Source organism: Lycium barbarum, chromosome 10, assembly GCF_019175385.1.
Source record: "Lycium barbarum isolate Lr01 chromosome 10, ASM1917538v2, whole genome shotgun sequence".
Classification (NCBI taxonomy): domain Eukaryota; kingdom Viridiplantae; phylum Streptophyta; class Magnoliopsida; order Solanales; family Solanaceae; genus Lycium; species Lycium barbarum.
The window spans coordinates 57,066,494-57,084,531 of NC_083346.1; the positions used below are offsets into that span (position 1 = coordinate 57,066,494).

At 36.6% G+C, this 18,038-nt stretch overlaps 1 protein-coding gene across 7 annotated transcripts; it reads right to left on the bottom strand.

Annotated features, from left to right (window-relative positions):
* Positions 1-1,749: 1,749 nt before the first annotated feature.
* On the bottom strand, positions 1,750-7,324 carry LOC132614415 (pentatricopeptide repeat-containing protein At1g52640, mitochondrial-like). Of its 7 annotated transcripts, none has more exons than XR_009572292.1 (6): positions 7,110-7,323; positions 5,294-5,347; positions 4,147-4,372; positions 2,799-2,956; positions 2,182-2,689; positions 1,750-2,030 (listed from the first exon to the last, which is right to left on the bottom strand). XR_009572292.1 is itself a non-coding variant. In XM_060328868.1 (3 exons), the coding sequence occupies exons 1-3, from the start codon at positions 6,661-6,663 to the stop codon at positions 4,321-4,323; spliced, it is 243 nt and encodes an 80-aa protein (XP_060184851.1). In that variant the 5' UTR covers positions 6,664-7,103; the 3' UTR covers positions 3,897-4,320. The 7 variants fall into 7 exon arrangements, 1 of the variants encoding a protein (XP_060184851.1); XR_009572293.1 differs by lacking the exon at positions 5,294-5,347 and adding an exon at positions 6,386-6,406; XR_009572291.1 differs by lacking the exon at positions 5,294-5,347 and having other exon boundaries at positions 2,182-2,439; positions 2,566-2,689; positions 7,110-7,320.
* Positions 7,325-18,038: the final 10,714 nt, after the last annotated feature.

Genomic DNA, 18,038 nt, shown 5'->3' on the forward strand with positions numbered 1-18,038 from the left:
GCACTGTATTTTCTCTTTTAGCTCCCTCCAAAGCTCCTAGCTTGTACCTCCATATCGCTCATATACTTATAATTATAAACTTAACTTAGTCTTGCAATATCCCAGATTTCATTCGTGGGCATAATAGTTTCAAAAGAAAACAGTAGAATAAATGTTTAATTGGTAATTAAACTCTAGATACATAAAATTGGCACTATATAGAAATTGTCATTTAAAATAGTCAAAGTATCTCATAATCTCTGGTATACATTTTTGCGTAAATATTTGCAATTAAGAGAGCACTTGTCTGAACTTTAAACGGATGGCAAAATTGTCCCGTTTCAAATAGTTCAATGACAAACTTGGCTCTTTTTTCCTTGCTCTGGAGCAACTGTTAGTAGGAAGGATATTTTTGAGCTACTTGGGCAGTTAGATGGCATTTTTGTAATTAGTTAACTAACAACGGGGATATTATTGTGCCAAAAATGTAACGAAAGGTAAAATTCACATATTTCAAGTAGTTCAAAAATATTTTTAGCTCTTTTCTCATGAGAGTTTCACCCTTCTGAACATGTCACATTGAGACTAGTAATCAGTGTTGCTTAGAAAACACTCCTCAATATAAATTTATACCGCATTCTTTAGTTCCACTCCCACTCACGTTTTTGTTTTCCTCTTGAAAGCAACATAATTTTCTTGCATCCATCGAGTGCACATGCTTATCGGTATTCTTCAAAAATAATTATTTTGTATTTCATACAACGTAACTAATATAAGCTGTGTGAAAATTGTTTATGTTTGACAAGAAAAATTTGTGATCTAAAATTTTACATTATTTCAACAGATGGAATTATGCAAATTCTACTTGTTAACAAATAAGCCATCTTCCCACAATTAATATTTATCAGTTGTGTAAATTACAAAATAAAATTGCTCGTATTCTTCAATGTATCCCTTTTGATGCATGGACCAAATTGGCATTAGAGTCATGCCCTCGTGCACACAAGTAAAACTTCCTGCAGACCAATGCCCTTCTTAGGACCACCCCAAAGTGACCTTCTTCCCCTTTACAGTTTCACTTTCTAGAATTGAACTTTTCTTTTTCTTGTTTATTTTTCTTTGTCCCTCTCACCCCTCATCAACCGAGGAAAAACTCTCATTTTCTTTTGCTTTGGTTAGTTGGTTAAATGGGAAAAAAGAAAAAGGCCGATGATTTGATTATACTGCCATAAGGCTAAGCTGAAAGCTGATTAGTTAGTATAGTAAGAAACTAAGTATGGCGTAGATCTCATTTTTTAAGTTTGACCATTCATAAAAGTAAGAACTCTTTTCAAGATACTTCGCTTCAATGTATCTATCGTAATTCTTCGAATTTGAACTTAAAACTAAGCAAATCATGTTTATTTTATGCTTCATGATCAGTCGATGGAAGATGTTCTCTTATTTTCCTGCCAAGATGGGTTATTGTCGTTTGTTATTAAATCATTTTATACATTATACATTAAACAATCTTAACTGCATAATGTTGTGTTTTAGAACAAATTGTATATATGTAGATTCAAATGATGAAGTATTAATTATCCGGGGAAACGAAAATATTACAACGGTGGAAGGTATAAAAGGTCAAACAAACAAACCAACAGGTAGGATACGTGGCATTTACACAAAATGTGAAGGATTGTACCGCAGAGAACAATTGCATCAAAATATGGTCTGAGCGTAAGTGCTACAGCAGGTAAAATAAGTATTTCCCACATTTACAAGCATATATGAACGCACAGTACACACACTTATTTACACAAAATTTGGAGTATTGTACTGCATCGAACAACTGCATCAAAATTTGTTTCGAACTACAGCAGCTAAAACAAGTATTTCCCACATTTACAAGCATATACAAACGCACAGTACATACACTTATTTACACAAAAATTTGAAGTATTGTACTGCAGGGAACAACTGCATCAAAATTTGTTTCGAACATAAGTGTTATAGCTGCTGTAGGATACCAAAAAGTAGTTATAGTTGCTGCTCTAAATCTGCTTCCTGGTCTGTATAAACAAGAAATTCACTATGAGAGAACAAGAACATTTTAAAATATGCAATTTTGTAGCAGTAGTAAGCGGAAAAAGAAAGCAGATTAGATTTGATGAGATTTTTAATTTAATTACAATCCTAAGTAGTCAAGTTTCAGTTTCTAACCTTCAGTGTTTTTTTGATTTTTTGCTCAATGACACATCTTGTGTTGACGAAGTGGGATCTTCTTCAGTAGGAGTGATATAATCTATCTTTCTTTTAGTTCCCTCGCTAATGGTTATCGGTGTTGAGCATTGCAGTGAACCGAACATGGTTTGTTTTTGGCTGTAAGATAAAACGACTAATGAGCCGGGGGTTCTATCCGGTGTCCAGAGTACTGACTTCTGTAGGTGAATTTTGAACGATTTGTGCAACAGTTCTTCCCTGATATGCTCAACAGGTAACAATTGTTTTTGTGCAAAGAAGTTCGAACGTTGTTGAATCATTAATTAAAGATTTTCAATAAAATTCCATAAGATGAATTAATGTTAGTGCTGTATGTATGTGCACCTTGATAACGGTAGTTTCATCTATTTGTTCTGCTGTCATTGAGAGCATTCTTTCAGCCAATTTGTCTGACACTATTGCTACTATTGTTCCGCTGCCATCTGTGATTTCAACTTCAAATTCGCATCTGCAATGTTGTTTTTCCCGAGTGATTTGGATGAAATATAATAATTAATATAGTTTTTGCTATCACGGGTCTGCAATGATGTTGTGGCAGGGGTAAGAGTTGTTATTACCTTGGCATTAGCATTCTGTGGAGCTTGCAGTTAATGCATTGGACCTCCTTCTTCCGCTTGATTCGTACCAAGTGCTTACACTCTGGGCATAAAAGCACGTAAAAGAACTGGAATTCACATGGTAATGATATTTCTCCCTCAACATAAAAAGTTTGGGCCTGTTAAGAAAATGAAGCAAAGGTAACGTTAGTAATTACGATACCAATTACTTACAAGGGAAAGTACTGTTACCAATATTAATGAAATCCCCCTATATATTTCATTTTGTGTTGGAAAGCAGAATGTAAAAAAAGCAGCGAAATACCAAAATAACTCGCTATTGCTTTCATGCTATTTTAAACTTCCTTTCATGCTATTTTAAACACCATATCCATGTATACCTTAATCTATTTGATGATAATACAACTGTGCTCAACAAATATTCTAGCTAGCAACCAGTTAAGGACGCATTGTATGGACAACGGGTTAAGCTGATTAATATATGAATCCATAATTGCAGAAGTGCATTAGATTAGGTAGTAATTAAGCATAAAATGATTGAACTAATTAAGTTTAAATTGTAAGGAAGTAGTAGTTCACTACTAAAAAAACTGCATTTTCCGACCTAAAAAAAAGGGCAATTTCCGACCTCATAAGGTCGGTTTTGGGCAAAAACCGACCTCAAAATTAGGTCGGAAAAGAGTGGGTCGGAAATATTACCGACCTCATGAGGTCGCCAAAAACCGACCTCATGAGGTCGGTAATTTTTTTTTAATAGGATATTAATTATATGAAATACCAACCTCATTATGTCGGTAAATTATATTAATAATATAATGATATTAGTTTACCGACCTCATGAGGTCGGTAATTTGCAATTTCTGGAAATATTTTGCAGAAAACCGACCTCATGAGGTCGGTAATTTGCAATTTTTGAATTTTTTTTTTTGCAGAAAACCGACCTCATGAGGTCGGTACTATGCAAGAAAAATGGTAGCACCTAGCTGTTATTCCAGTTGCCCACCTGTCAAGATGAAAATAATTTTACTTTCAACTAAAACCAGCTCAAATAGCTGCCAATAATACACCAAACTACTATAAATACGTAAAACATTAAGCTACTATTACAACACATATATTACAACCACCAATACATCAAATTCAATTCGAAACTACTACAAAGTTGAATAAAAACATCAATCAAACATTCACAAGAGACATTAAGCTACTTCAACTTTTGCAAACATCAAAACAACATTAAACTATTTCAACAATTGTAAACATCCACAAAACATTAAACTAGTCTACACTAAGTTAGTATACAACATTAGACTACTTCACCCCTCGCAAACATCCACAAAACACTTACACAATCCACAAATCATATGGAGGTGGAAGACTATATGAAATGCCATTCATGAGGGGATCATGAGGCAATGGAGAGCCGCGTGGTGGGAGACGTGGCGACGGGCTTCTATCTCTAATCGCAAGGTTTTCTGGTGGTCTCCAGGGAACCCCCGTCTCCTTAGCTTTCTTTGTTTTCTTACTCCTCTTTTCGCCTGCCATCTATGTTTGTTGTTCCTTTTAATATCACTCTGTAATCAAACAGAAAAGTATTCAAAAGCTAGCCTCAAGCAATTAGGAGTTTGTTTGGGGTAGAAATATAAAGAAGTTCAGCAAAATTAAACAACTTTGCAGAGAAGTCATTCTCTACCTGACTTCAGCTCTAAACAACAAAAGAATACTAGCATTTTCTATCCTTGCTACAACTTAAAAGGAGCTAACTTATTTAGCATTAACATATCACATTGGATCTTGACCACATTTCACAGCACATTCTCTCAGTATGGATGTTACTATTCTTTAGAAGTTTCTTAGATTCCATAGATGTTAGTCAAGCAGTTATACAGCAAATAAATCAAATCTTTAGCATGATCAACTGATTCCTGCCCTCTTCTAGTCAATAAGCTGTCAAGCTTTGGTTAACGAAGAATTTCTCATACTTTTTTTAGATCAGTGGTTTAGACAAGTGGGAAGAAAGAGAAGATGCAAAAGAAACCAATTGAAATTCATACAACATATTAGGAGGATATCTCTGCATTTGAAGTGAACTTTAGAATGCTGGAAATATTGTGTTCAAATTATTATTAGATACTAAACAAACAGCTGGTGTCTTGAGTATGTTGTTTATTAAAGTCCTTTCCAGTTAGAGTCAAGCATGAAGCAACCTTAACCAAAATAAATAGCTCATAATAAGAGTTGACCAACAACATCATGAAGTAATCCAGCTGAAAGGCTACATTCTGAGAAGCTTTCAAGTTCTAATCACATTTGATATCAAGAGAGTGTTCCAAAACAGACATATACTTGAATCAGATATAAAGACAATGCATAAGAACATATTAAGTCGATCATTAAATTTGTACATTGAACTATAGGTATATGCATTGAACACATTAACATGTTACAGTTATCAGAAGCATCAAGCAATAAATGTCACGCAAATAAATAATTACCAGCAGTATCCCACAACCCTAGATTGACAGTGGCTATACAGTGGGCACATAATCCTGTCAAACAATTGCATGAATGAGGGAAGAGCAGTTGATGTTAAATTAGGGAAAGATGAAGGGACTACTTCTCGGAATATAAAAACTTAGATATTTCAATTGACAAACAAAAAAGAGTAGATTCTATGCATGTAAAGTCATATGTGATAATACAACATTTTCCCTCAAAACCACAAAATATGTAAATGCATCAAAGAGCAAACACCAGACAATCAGATATAATTATCACCAAGTTCATATTGAAGTAAATTCAATGTCTTCTCTTCCTTACATTTAAGGCTAATTATGACAATTTTATTTAGAAGGGACATGTGATGAGTTTGGTAAGAAATAACTCAGTATGGCATAACAAAACAAACATGTAAACCAAAAGATCAAAACAAGATAACGACTTAGCGCCCGACAAGATATTAGGCCAAACAGACCTTCAATAAGCAAAAAAAACCAAAACACGCAGCAGGAACTTATGGACATGCCTAAGCAAAAATCTGAGACACTCGAATTTCTTTTCAAAAACTGAATAAAGGCTAATAAGACACGCACTGTTTACATAATGTTTATCAGTATATATTCACGAATAAGGCCTGAAATGAATCAAATTATGGATACAAGAGAATAAACAGAGAAAATGAGGCAAGAGGATGAATGCAATTTTACAAGGTAATACACATTGAAAAAGGAAAAAACTAGAAAGAAAAAAGAAGGAGAAAATAAGTTGTGTATTTTCTGGAAGATGATCAGAAAATGATTATCCAAGATAAAACATTTTTCGAGAAACATCTTTTCCTTTAAGTCCCATTTCTTTAAAAACACAGCTTTATTTTTTTAATATCATTTTCCAGGTTTGATGTAAATGCAAGTGTCGTACGGCAATGATAAGATACACAAATTGAATCTTTATTATAACTCCAACAATCAGGCGTTACAGCTCTGTCAATCATCTCATCTATCAATTGGTAAGCCTCATCAACCTTATCACTCTTACAAAGCTTCTTAATAATACAGTTGTAGGTAAAAACATTAGGCACAAGTTTGTACCTTTTCATCCGATCAAGGACCCTGAAAGCCGAATGAATATCATCCTTCACACAATAAGCATGAATAAATATTGAATAGGTAAAAGCATCTGGTTTAAGCCCCACAGACCTCATTTTTACGAACAACTCATAGGCCTCATCCATTTTTCCTGCCTTGGAAAATGACTCCAAAATGCTGTTACAAGCTAACACATCGATCGAAAAACCTCTCTCAAGCATTTCATCGAACAGTTTACGCGCCTCAACTACTTCCCCTAAATCTCCCCATCCCCTAAGCATAATGCTATACGATTTCACACTCAACGCGCATTCATCCTTAACTCTATCGAAAAACTATTTCGCTTCTTTCATATGTTTTCTTTTACACAATGCAAGCAAAAGCTGATCAACATCAACTACACTAGATGTAATTCCAAAATCAACCATTTTATCAAAACTCCTAATTGCATCAACAGGCAAATTAGCTCTACTATAACATCTAAAAACAACCCAAAAAATATCTCGACTAAATTCGCAAGATTTGTTTCTTTTTACCTCAACAAGAAAATCCCATAACAAGGGAAACTGTTTGCTACTTCCTAATATATGAACTGGGAATGTGATAGCTTTCTTTACTATGATTAAAATCGGGTAATTTCTGTGCCCATATGAAGAATCTATGAGAAGAAAATCCAAGATTTTTGCAACGTTTAAGGACTTGTTCAATTAAAAAACATTAGGCATACCTCAAATGATTGGCTGTGGACGCGATGGCGATGGCGACGGCGGTACTGATTAGGGACGGTGGCGACGGTGACGAAAGTACTGATTAGGGATGGCGGCGACGGTGACGACCTGCAATGATAGTGATATCGACGACGTATTATTAGGGTTAGAGAGAGAGAGAGGGGGGAGTGAAAACGTGATTGGGAAAGAGAGAAGGGTTTATTAATTTGAGTCTGTTTTAATTTAATTTATTTTTCAATTATACCGACCTCATGAGGTCGGTATATTTAATAATTTTATTTTTAATTTAAAAGAATACCGACCTCGTGAGGTCGGTATATTTAATAATTTTATTTTTAATTTAAAAGAATATCGACCTCACGAGGTCGGTATTCTTTTAAATTAAAAATAATATTATAATATTAGGCATCAAATAAATTTCTGACCTACTGAGGTCGGTATATTATTTTTTTAAATTTTGATATAAAATTACCGACCTCATGAGGTCGGTTTATTTTTAAAAAAAATTGAAAAATAAATATTATGACTTTACCGACCTCATGAGGTCGGTTTTTTGAGGTCGGGAAATCCTGTTTTTTTTAGTAGTGGTTCCTTTTTTATATCATCAACAAATATTTATAAAATATGGTGTTATTCTAATCTGAACCATATGGGGGGATGGAAAGGTGGAAATAGGAGAAATATGTTGACTTTTTATGAATATATCGGAGAGTTCCTTGGGTACATTTGATTAGAAATTGAGGCGAAACACCATAACGTACGGAAGGAAATAACCAAAGAGATGATCAGCTCATTTTGAACATTTGTATATTCTCTACACCACCGACGCACATATATAATAAAAAAATAAAAACCGTGGAGTATATACCAAGATAAAGTTTAATCTATACAGGGAAAATATTGTGGATACGATAGTTCTTTCCACAAGATAAAATTAGAACATTTGTAGGACTGATAATTAGACACAGTCATAAGTAGTATATACTGTGAAAAAGGAAAAATTACTGATAGTTAAAGTAACAGATGCAGGAAAAGGCAAGAACGATAAAATTTCTTATAAAAAGGAGACATAACGTAAAGTGTGACTGGTCTGTGTAGATCAACAAATAAGAGGACGTCTAGCTTTGCTTTGTATCTACTCTTACCAATGCAAATCAAATTTGATCTATCATGTATTCCAGGGGGGGGGGGGGGGGGGGGGGGGGTCTAGAGTAGCAGTTGTTTCCTACTTAGATATGCCAACTATCTAAAGACAGAGAAGACAATATGAAATGTAGTAAATTGATGGTATGGTCAAAGTCCAAACCAAGAAAACATCCTCAGATCATTTAGTCAGTACGTTTGCTCAATTACGTTATTTAGGGGTATCACCGCAGTACAATAAAATGGCAAAACAAAAAAATCACATATCTCTTTGTCGATAAAATATTGAAATTTAAAATGCAGTTTCTCTTTCAGCCTTCGAAACTACGCAGCCAACTAAAGTATACCAAAAAGGGAGAAAATATCAACGGACCAGTTTACCCAGTTTACATGGTACAACTTACCTGTGATGACGAACTCTATGAATGATTTTTATTTTTAGTTCAAATCGGTCAAACTTGTATAGTAATTTCAACCAAGTGAATACATAAAGTAGTTTGGGGTAATTTTGCAAGAAGTTAAAGTTGTCTCTCATCATTTGAAATATATCATAATATGACATTACGATAATCAGAGATAGCACCTAGATAAAACTCTGGCACGCCAAATTCGAGAAAGATTAGGGACAATATCATATGTTTTAATAAACTCACTGTAGATTGTGACGGAATGCTTGAAATGGAGATTATTTCATCTTCAAAAAGAGCGACGTTTAGTGAAGAAGATGATTCAGATGAACTCTTCACAGTGTATGCAATTAGCATCTGCCCATTGTCCTTTGCCCTGCAATGTAGCGATAGGAATTGTGATTTTTTTTTTAGGAAGTTGTCAATAAATAGAAATATGGCAGTGTGCGCACAAAGTTTGTGTGATACCAATTCATTAACTTTGTTGCCTGTGAGTACAGAGGGTTGATTAGGATCGTCAAATTGAACCTTATTGTCAGTCGAGTGTCTGCGTGGAATATATTTGTTGATGAATAAAGTTAAACATTTATATACATGTGCCGGAAAAACTTTACAATACCTTTCTTAAAGTTAGAAACAGTTATCCGTTTAGCGAGAATCACAGGATATTGTTGGAGTTGCCGCAACAATTGAGTTCCATCATTGTCCGCAAGTTCTTTGTTACACCTCGGAAAAAATTTCCGTTCATGCACAGTGAATAGACTGACAAAGGGTACGACTTATGCGATGTTTTGATAAGTAAGAAATAGCGTTTGACGATCCTAATCGAAATTTTAAAGACATTGGAGGTGAGGGAAGAAAGTTGTCAAGGAAGGCAAGGCATACGTTGTGTATCGGAAAGAATTATGAGTAACGAGTCAATGATAACTAAATGGTGCTTTGGAGAAGAGTTATAACATCCTTTAGATTGTTAATGAGGTGATAAACAAATGCTAAGAAGGTTCCCTAAGGATTGGAGATCAAACGAAGTGACAAGAAAAAGATCAGTGAAAGGATAAGTTATACGGTCGATTATACGGTCCGTATAACGTTATACGATCCGTATAATGGACCGTCGGATTGTCACAGAATGAAGTTGTGGAGGGGCGTGATTTCACGGTCACTTATACGGACCGTATAAATTTATACGGACCTTATAATGTGCCGTGAAATCGACACAGAATGGGATGATCACTGGAGCAGTTTTACGGTCACTTATACGGACCGTATAAATTTGTACGGACCGTATAAGTGTCCGTATAATGGTGTCGGGACAAATTTTGCATTTATAAAATAATATCTCGAGTTCATTTAATTCATTTCATCTTCTCTCTCCACGACCCAATAGCTCTCTAGAACCTTCCACACACTCAATATACACGAATTCATGAGAAATTGATGATCAACTTCATCAAATCAAGAGAAACAAGTGTAAGAAACACATCAAAGTTCATCCAAGTCAAGAATTTCCATGGAAAGTGAAACTATAGTTTTGCTCAAATGAAGTATTTCTAACCAAAGCTTGTTCGTACACCATCTAAGGTAAGTTTTATGGTATTTACATGTTATTTGAGGTACTTGAAAGGTTGAAACACATGGATTGTAGAAGATATAGGAAATGGGTCATGAATGAGTGAATAGTGTCATGTTGAGTGGTAGTTTGGGATGAAGTATGAATATTGGTATGTTGTGATTGTAAATATGTTATGAATGACATTTAGAATATGGAATAAGTATTATATGTGAGAAAATGCAATAATGAACTATGACTATGATTATGGAGAAATTGGAGTGAAATAGTGAAATGTGGGTAATGTAGACGAATGATGATTGTTGTTCGCGATATTGTGAATGTTGTCATGGATGTTGGGAGTTGATATATGATATGGGGAAAAGTTGTATAAACAAAGGAAATGCTGCCCAATTTTCTTTAGCTCTAGTAAGTACGTTTAGGTAATCGATTAGCTAATGTTCATACGACTTCTCTTGAAGGTAGAAACGTGGGCATTGAAGGAGAACAAGCAAGCGATAGAATAGTTAAACGGAAAAGGTATGTGAGGCTAGTCCTTTCTTTCTATGGCATGAATCCGATGGTATGATTCTTCTTTCTTCTCCATGAATCTCCTACATTCCGGAAAGCTAATAGTCCATGTTCATGAATAGCTATATGAGATATGAGATATGTTGCGAGCCCAATAATGATGATGATAAGCTTGAGTCTAAATAGTCTAGAGTTCATGATATGATGTTCCTATAAAGTTAATGATATTGTTTGTTGTACACACTCACCTTATATACTATTTCCTTCAAGGTGAGGCAGAATATCGTTGAGCTAATGATCTCATTATTGTATACACTCACCTTATACATATGTTCCCTTCAAGGTGAGGCAGAATACTATTAAGTTAATGATGTCAGTTATTGTATACACTCACCTTATATACTATTTCCTTCAAGGTGAGGCAGGATACTTATAGATGTCCATAATGGAATTGGGGGTTCACGACCTTATGTTACTTCGATAAAGTATAGCTATCTTGGAGTTATTATACATGCATTATGATGAGTATATGTTGACAATATTACACTGTACCTATATGGACGGGCAGACATACACACCACTATAGTGGGCAGCTTATACCCCGGACGCGGGAGGCCTAGACGCAGGTTAATCATTATCACACCGTACCTATATGGACGGACAGCTTATACATTTATATATTATCACACCGTACCTATATGGACGGGCAGCTTATACATTTATACATTTATGCATACATGACATGACGACGATTATGAAGTAAGCCAGCATGCATGATTCCTTCTACAATTGACAGTCAGTTACAGTCAGTGTTTTAAAAGGCGTTTTTGAGGCGAGCCTCGGGGCGAGCCCCGGGGCGGGGCGTACCAAAAATGTCTCGGGGCGATGGGTCGGGGCGCAAGTCCCCAAAGGCGTACGCCCAACAATTTGGGGCGTACGCCCAGGCGTTTGGGGCGAGTTTTTTTTTTGTTGGGGCGTAAGCCTAGGCGTTTGGGGCGAGTTTTTTTTTGTTGGGGCGTAAGTCCAGAAAACTTCTTCAAACTAAAACGAAATTTGTTAAATAAGTCCTTAGTATAATGCCCAAATTTTCAAAAGTCAACATGTAATTACTCAAATATTTTAAAAAGGAACTGAAACATTAAATTTAAAAGTCAAGACCTTTTTTTATTGCTAGAATGCCTAATATATGTTCTTTTCCAATTATTTATCTTATTTTCTACTATCTCAAAAAAGTAACGAGCAGTTACTTATACTTGTAAGTACGTATAATAGATTGTTCTAATTAGTTTTTTTGTGGGGGTGGAGTATGTATATGTGTGTGTGTATATATATATATATATATATATATATATATATATATATATATATATATATATATATATATATATCACTTATTTATTGTTTTCTTCAATTTTTTACGTTATTTAACCAATTTAAAAGTATTTATTATAATTATATCATTTTATAAAATACTAAAAATTAAAGTCTCATGAGGCTTACGCCTCGTGCCTCGGGGCTTACGCCTCGCTGAGGCAGACATAAAACGCCTCGCCTTACGCCCCCGCCTTTTAAAACACTGGTTACAGTTGCTCCTTCTTTGATGTTTCCTTTTATCTCATTGACGTATTGTTATTATTTATGCCTCTCATACTCAGTACAATGTTCGTACTGACGTCCGTATTCTTTGGACGTTGTGTTCATGCCCACAGGTAGATAGGGAGGTGAGCTTGATCCAGATTCGTAGAAGCTAGTAGCTGACTTGAGAGCACTCCATTGTTCTGGAGGTGCCGTGATTATTCTTTTGTATATTTTTGGGCACGACGGGGTCCTGTCCCGTCCCTATGTCTAGCACTCTCGTAGAGGCTCGTAGATACACAGTGTGGATTATATGGTCTCACGAGGTTGCTATTATGTATATATATATATATATATATATATATATATTATTTCGATGGCCGAAGGGTTTATGTATATAAAAGTATTTATGTTTTCAAATGAAAGATGATTTCTTATGATTTGAATATGAATTTGATAAAAGAAGGCTTAATGAGTATGATGAGTAGCAGAATGAGTGGTGCTCGGCGGTTAGCCCGGGGTACCCGTCACGGCCCCTAGCCGGGTCGTGACAAAAGTGGTATTAGAGCAGTTCAGTTCTAGGAAGTGTCTACGAGCCGTGTCTAGTAGAGTCTTGTTTATGGTGGGTTGGGCGCCACACTAATAAACAGGAGGCTACAGGGCATTTAGGAAGAATGACCATCTTTCATCGTAAGATATTGTGCGATAGAGTTGTATTATAAGATTATTCCCTCCCTAATTGTGCATCATAATTTCAGCAAAATTGATGAAAGGAAAAGCTACGGCAGCCCAGAAGGGCAAGATAGTAGTTGAAGAAGGGCTTGAACGGGAGCCGTCTATAGATATGGAGGAGGGCGAACCCCAGAATAAGGCCTTGCCTCGATTTTCCCATACTTCACCCACTTTCGAGGATCAGAGGGGAGCCTCAACTTTAGCTCCAGCACCCCCCGTTCCTCCACCAGATGCCTTGGGCCAAGAGATGAGACAGGTTATTCTTTTACTGACTCAATTAGTAGCCGCTCAAGCTCGGCAGCAGGATGTGGGCCACGATAACAGGGTTTGGAAAAAGAGAGTTAATTCTTCAGGGTTTGATCATGAGTTTAGGGGTGATTGGAGGCAACAATTCTCTAGGCACTCAATTCGTTCAACAAGTGGTGCTCCTCCGCAGTTTCCTAGACCCAGGTTTGATGGACCTACTTATTCTAGGTCACCCCAGAGTCTCAGAGTTTCCAGTTCTCGGATTCGGAGTGGTTCTAGTCAGACGAGATCCTCGGTACCACGATGTACTCAGTGTCGCAGGTTACATTGGGGATCGTGCCACTTGAGCTCGGATGTTTGTTATACATGTGCTCGACCAGGCCATCTCATGCGTGACTGCCCATGGAGGCGTGGTAAGGGTAAGGCTTGGGGTACGGGAGTGATAGTTGGCTCTTCGTCGCCAGTACGCCCCCCTAAGGCCAAGGCCACAGATGTTAGTAGGTGGTGATAGAGACCAAAGAGGGACGCCCAGTCCAAGTGGATCCTAGCACCATATCCATGCATTAGCTGAGCGACAGGATCCTGAGCCCTCCCCTGATATTGTTCCAGGTATATTGTTAGTATCCTCTTATGATATGTGTGCATCGATTGATTCGGATCCTATGCTGTCATGTATCACCCCGTTGTGATGATTGTGTTGAGGTGAAAAATCTGAGTCAATCCGATGATTTGAGACGACTATATTTGTTAGTAACCTAGTGATAGCCAGAATCGTGATTTACGAGTAAGTTGATTGACAGTGAGTGAATATAAATAATATGCGTATGTATATAGATATTGGAATTCTAGACCGAGTGTGCAGGCACAACTTATGAGACAAGCCCTATTATTTATATCCTTTAATGGTAAGTGATCTTGTGTTGTTCAGTTACATATTATGTGTATTCCGATATATGTCCTATTGAGACATCAGACGTGTTTTCTGGGCTATGTGCAGGTTTGGGATTGTTATGCTTACAAGAGAAACTCTGCCGAAATTTTCCTAGAATCTAAAGGAGATAAGATATAAGCTTGTGACATGTTCTAACGAGAAGAGATGTTGTGCAACAAGGTAATGGCAGGACGAGATTAAGTTAGGAGTATCATTAACAACTACACGAGATGAGTTAAATACTATTGAATTGATAGTAACAGTAGTTATAAGAGCGACATTGATACGGTAAAGAGAAATGTTTGGTAGTACTAAAACATGACATGGAAGAGAAAGGGTAACCCCAATAGAGTGTGACACTGAAGTATTGGTTGGATGGATAAGTACAGGTAAAATATGATAAGTTTACTAGCAAATAAAGTAACAATACCCGGAGACAGAGGTATGAATACGAAGGGTTATAATGAATGAGAATACGTTGGTAAAACAATTTATATGGTAAGCGTAATAGAACTGATTAGAAAGAGTAACAGGTTGAGTATGCTTACTTCGCAAGATTTATTCTATCTTACGAGCAGGCTTGCGAACGAGGTAAAGAAGTGGCACTCTATAGCGTTGATTATGATCAAGGTATAATGAGAGCATAACAAGAATTGTAATACAAAGTATAGCGAGGAAACGACTAAGGATGTGATATGTTCTATATGAATAAAGAGTGAATGCAAGAGTGAAACCAGCAAGCGAGCCATGGGCCAGTAGATGAGAAAGCTTAAAAGACCTTGTTAGGGGAAAGTCCAGCATAGGGATTCCTCAATGACAGAAATGATAGCCACCTAAAAGGGGGAAGTCAACTTGAAAAAGAATTAGAGAAAAGTGATATGGCAAAGTAGCAGTAGTTTGTGATTGGTATAATCAAGAGTATGAGTGATATCTTTAGCTGGATGTAAAAGACCAAGACTACAGAAAGATGAATAACGAAATAGGACGATTATTAGGAAGAGGATCAACACAATAAAGGTGAGAGGGGATGATCAGAATGAACGAAATAAGTTTTGGTAGCAAAGAATGGATTGTACAAAGGTAGTATATTCTAAAGGACAAAGCGGTACTAAGTTGAGAATATGGTCCCTCGTGCGAAGAATAAAGGGATTGATTATAAAGTGGAAGGAAATAAGATAAATTGAGGAGGAAGGAATGTAAAGGAATAAGAATGAGAATAGAGAGAAAAGGAAATATACGAAGTACGCGCACTTAAGAGGTAGTCGTGTTACGATTAAAGAAAAATACATCTGCTATGAATATCCTATACCAAGTTAGAACGAGTAAAGTATATGAAGTGATGAGCTGAAAAGAAAAAGATGATCATGAGTTATGAGTTTAGCGTACGACGATAAAGTGATAGAGTAAAGCTATCATCGACGATAAATATAGTACGATTACGATTGGTTTTGAAATCAATGTTGAGTGCAACACAAGAGTAGTAGAGTATGAGGCATGAGGGGTATTAGTGGCGCATAAGACTTAGGCCCTGGAAAACAAAGATGACGTTACAAGCGAACTTTGAGCGCGGAAGAAGAGGGCAAGTGACATTATACGGATGGTATGGATAACTAGACCTACCACTATTGTGAGCATCCCTATGGGACAAAAGTTGTTAATTGGAGCGGATTTAGACATTGACTCATAACTACTAGATGAGCTAAGTAAAGATACATCCTTGTTCGGATTGCTATATCAGTTGTATTATTTGGTTACAAGACTGCAAGGTGAGTATGTTAAGACTTCACACATGAATTATTGTAGCTATAGATTATGGGAAACGGTATGAATAAGATATAGTATAGTGAGGGGTATATGAATTCAAGATTTGAAGGTGAGGCAACGAATTTGAGAATGGTGCAAGTAAAACCCTTAAAAGAGGGGAAGCGAGTAAAGGGAATTCAAGTGTAGAGATTTGGAACAATGGATCCTAAGATGTGACAGATATAGACTCTAAAATAAAAAGTGAGAGTTATGCAGAAATGAGTCTAATGACTAGTAAATAAACGAACACGAATTGAGCAAGCACTTGAGACTGTACGGGAAACCATTCGCGAAGACCTTGACCGCGTGACATTGAGAGCAAATAAATCAAGGGGTATTGTAAGGATGGCGATGTTATACCCGAATAAGAGGCAAAGGCACTAAAGGTAAAGTCGTAAGTAGTGATATTGCGATTTATAAGCGACGGTTAAGAAAGGGACCTAATGTTTTCTATAGTATAACCTAAGATATGATGATCAAGGGAAAATTAAAGGAAGGAAGAGAGAATGACGATATAATTTACTACAGATAGACAAAAGAGTTTAGGTATATGTAATCACCGAACCTAGCCATGGTCGGGCACGCGAAACACCGAACCTTCGTGGTCGGTCATGCTATGTAAATGATATGTATATGAATATGACTATAGACACGATATGTAAGTGAGTACGATTATGAATACGGATACGAATATGAATACATGTATATGTGTAGATGTGTATGTACTCGAATCATGCAAGAACGGTTATGTAACTTGCAGATATTTATGCGTCGCCAATGAAACCAAGTGGGTACTTAAAAGAGGAGTAAGAGGTAAAACAAGGATAATGTAGTCATGATACTCCGGGTTAGTTGAAGGAAATCATATGGTAAATTGAGTTGAAATGTTGAGTTGGGACTATCGTTAGGGGAAAATAGGACAACTACTTGGAATATGACATAAGTACATGCTATACACTTCCTATGGTAGCCCCGGGGTGTGACAACTTACGAATGCAATAAGATAACTGAACGAAGGGGGAGCTTAGTCCCCGATACATTAGGCCTTATGAGATTGTGTGCATAATAGGCAAGGTGGCTTATGAATTAGATCTACCTCCTGATTTGGAGTCAGTTCACCCAGTTTTCCATGTCTCGATGCTTCGCAAATATGTTGGAAATCCTACTAGGATCATGCCAGTAAATAATGTTCAAGTGACAGAAAGGTTAATTTATGAAGAGGTACCCATTGCCATCTTAGACAGGCAAGTACGAAGACTTCGAAATAAGGAAGTAGCTTCAGCAAGGTCTTGTGGCGAAACAACAACCGAGAAAAAATGATTTGGGAAGCGGAAGAGAAAATGAAATCCACATATCCGCACTTATTCCAACCCCCAAGAGAGATTCAAGATGAAACGCCAACAATATAAGGTATGTATGCTTACTTTTCATGCTTTTGGTCGTGTGTGGCCAATTTATAGTTTCATTGTGTTGTGGCCCTGTGAGGCAATGTTATTATGGGTTGTTGTGACAGGATGGTAGTGACACATTACAGGGGAACCACTGGCGAAATATTCATAGAATTCCCGGATAGTTTAACATTCGAGGACGAATGTTCCCAAGGGGGGAAAAATGTTACACCTCGGAAAAAATTTTCGTTCATGCACAGTGAATAGACTAACAAAGGGTACGACTTATGCGATGTTTTGATAAGTAAGAAATAGCGTTTGACGATCCTAATCGAAATTTTAAAGACATTGGAGGTGAGGGAAGAAAGTTGTCAAGGAAGGCAAGGCATACGTTGTGTATCGGAAAGAATTATGAGTAACGAGTCAATGATAACTAAATAGTGCTTTAGAGAAGAGTTAATGAGGTGATAAAAAAATGCTAAGAAGGTTCCCTAAGGATTGGAGATCAAACGAAGTGACAAGAAAAAGATTAGTGAAAGGATAAGTTATACGGTCTGTACAACGTTATACGGTCCGTATAATGGACCGTAGGATCGTCACAGAATGAAGTTGTGGAGGGGGGG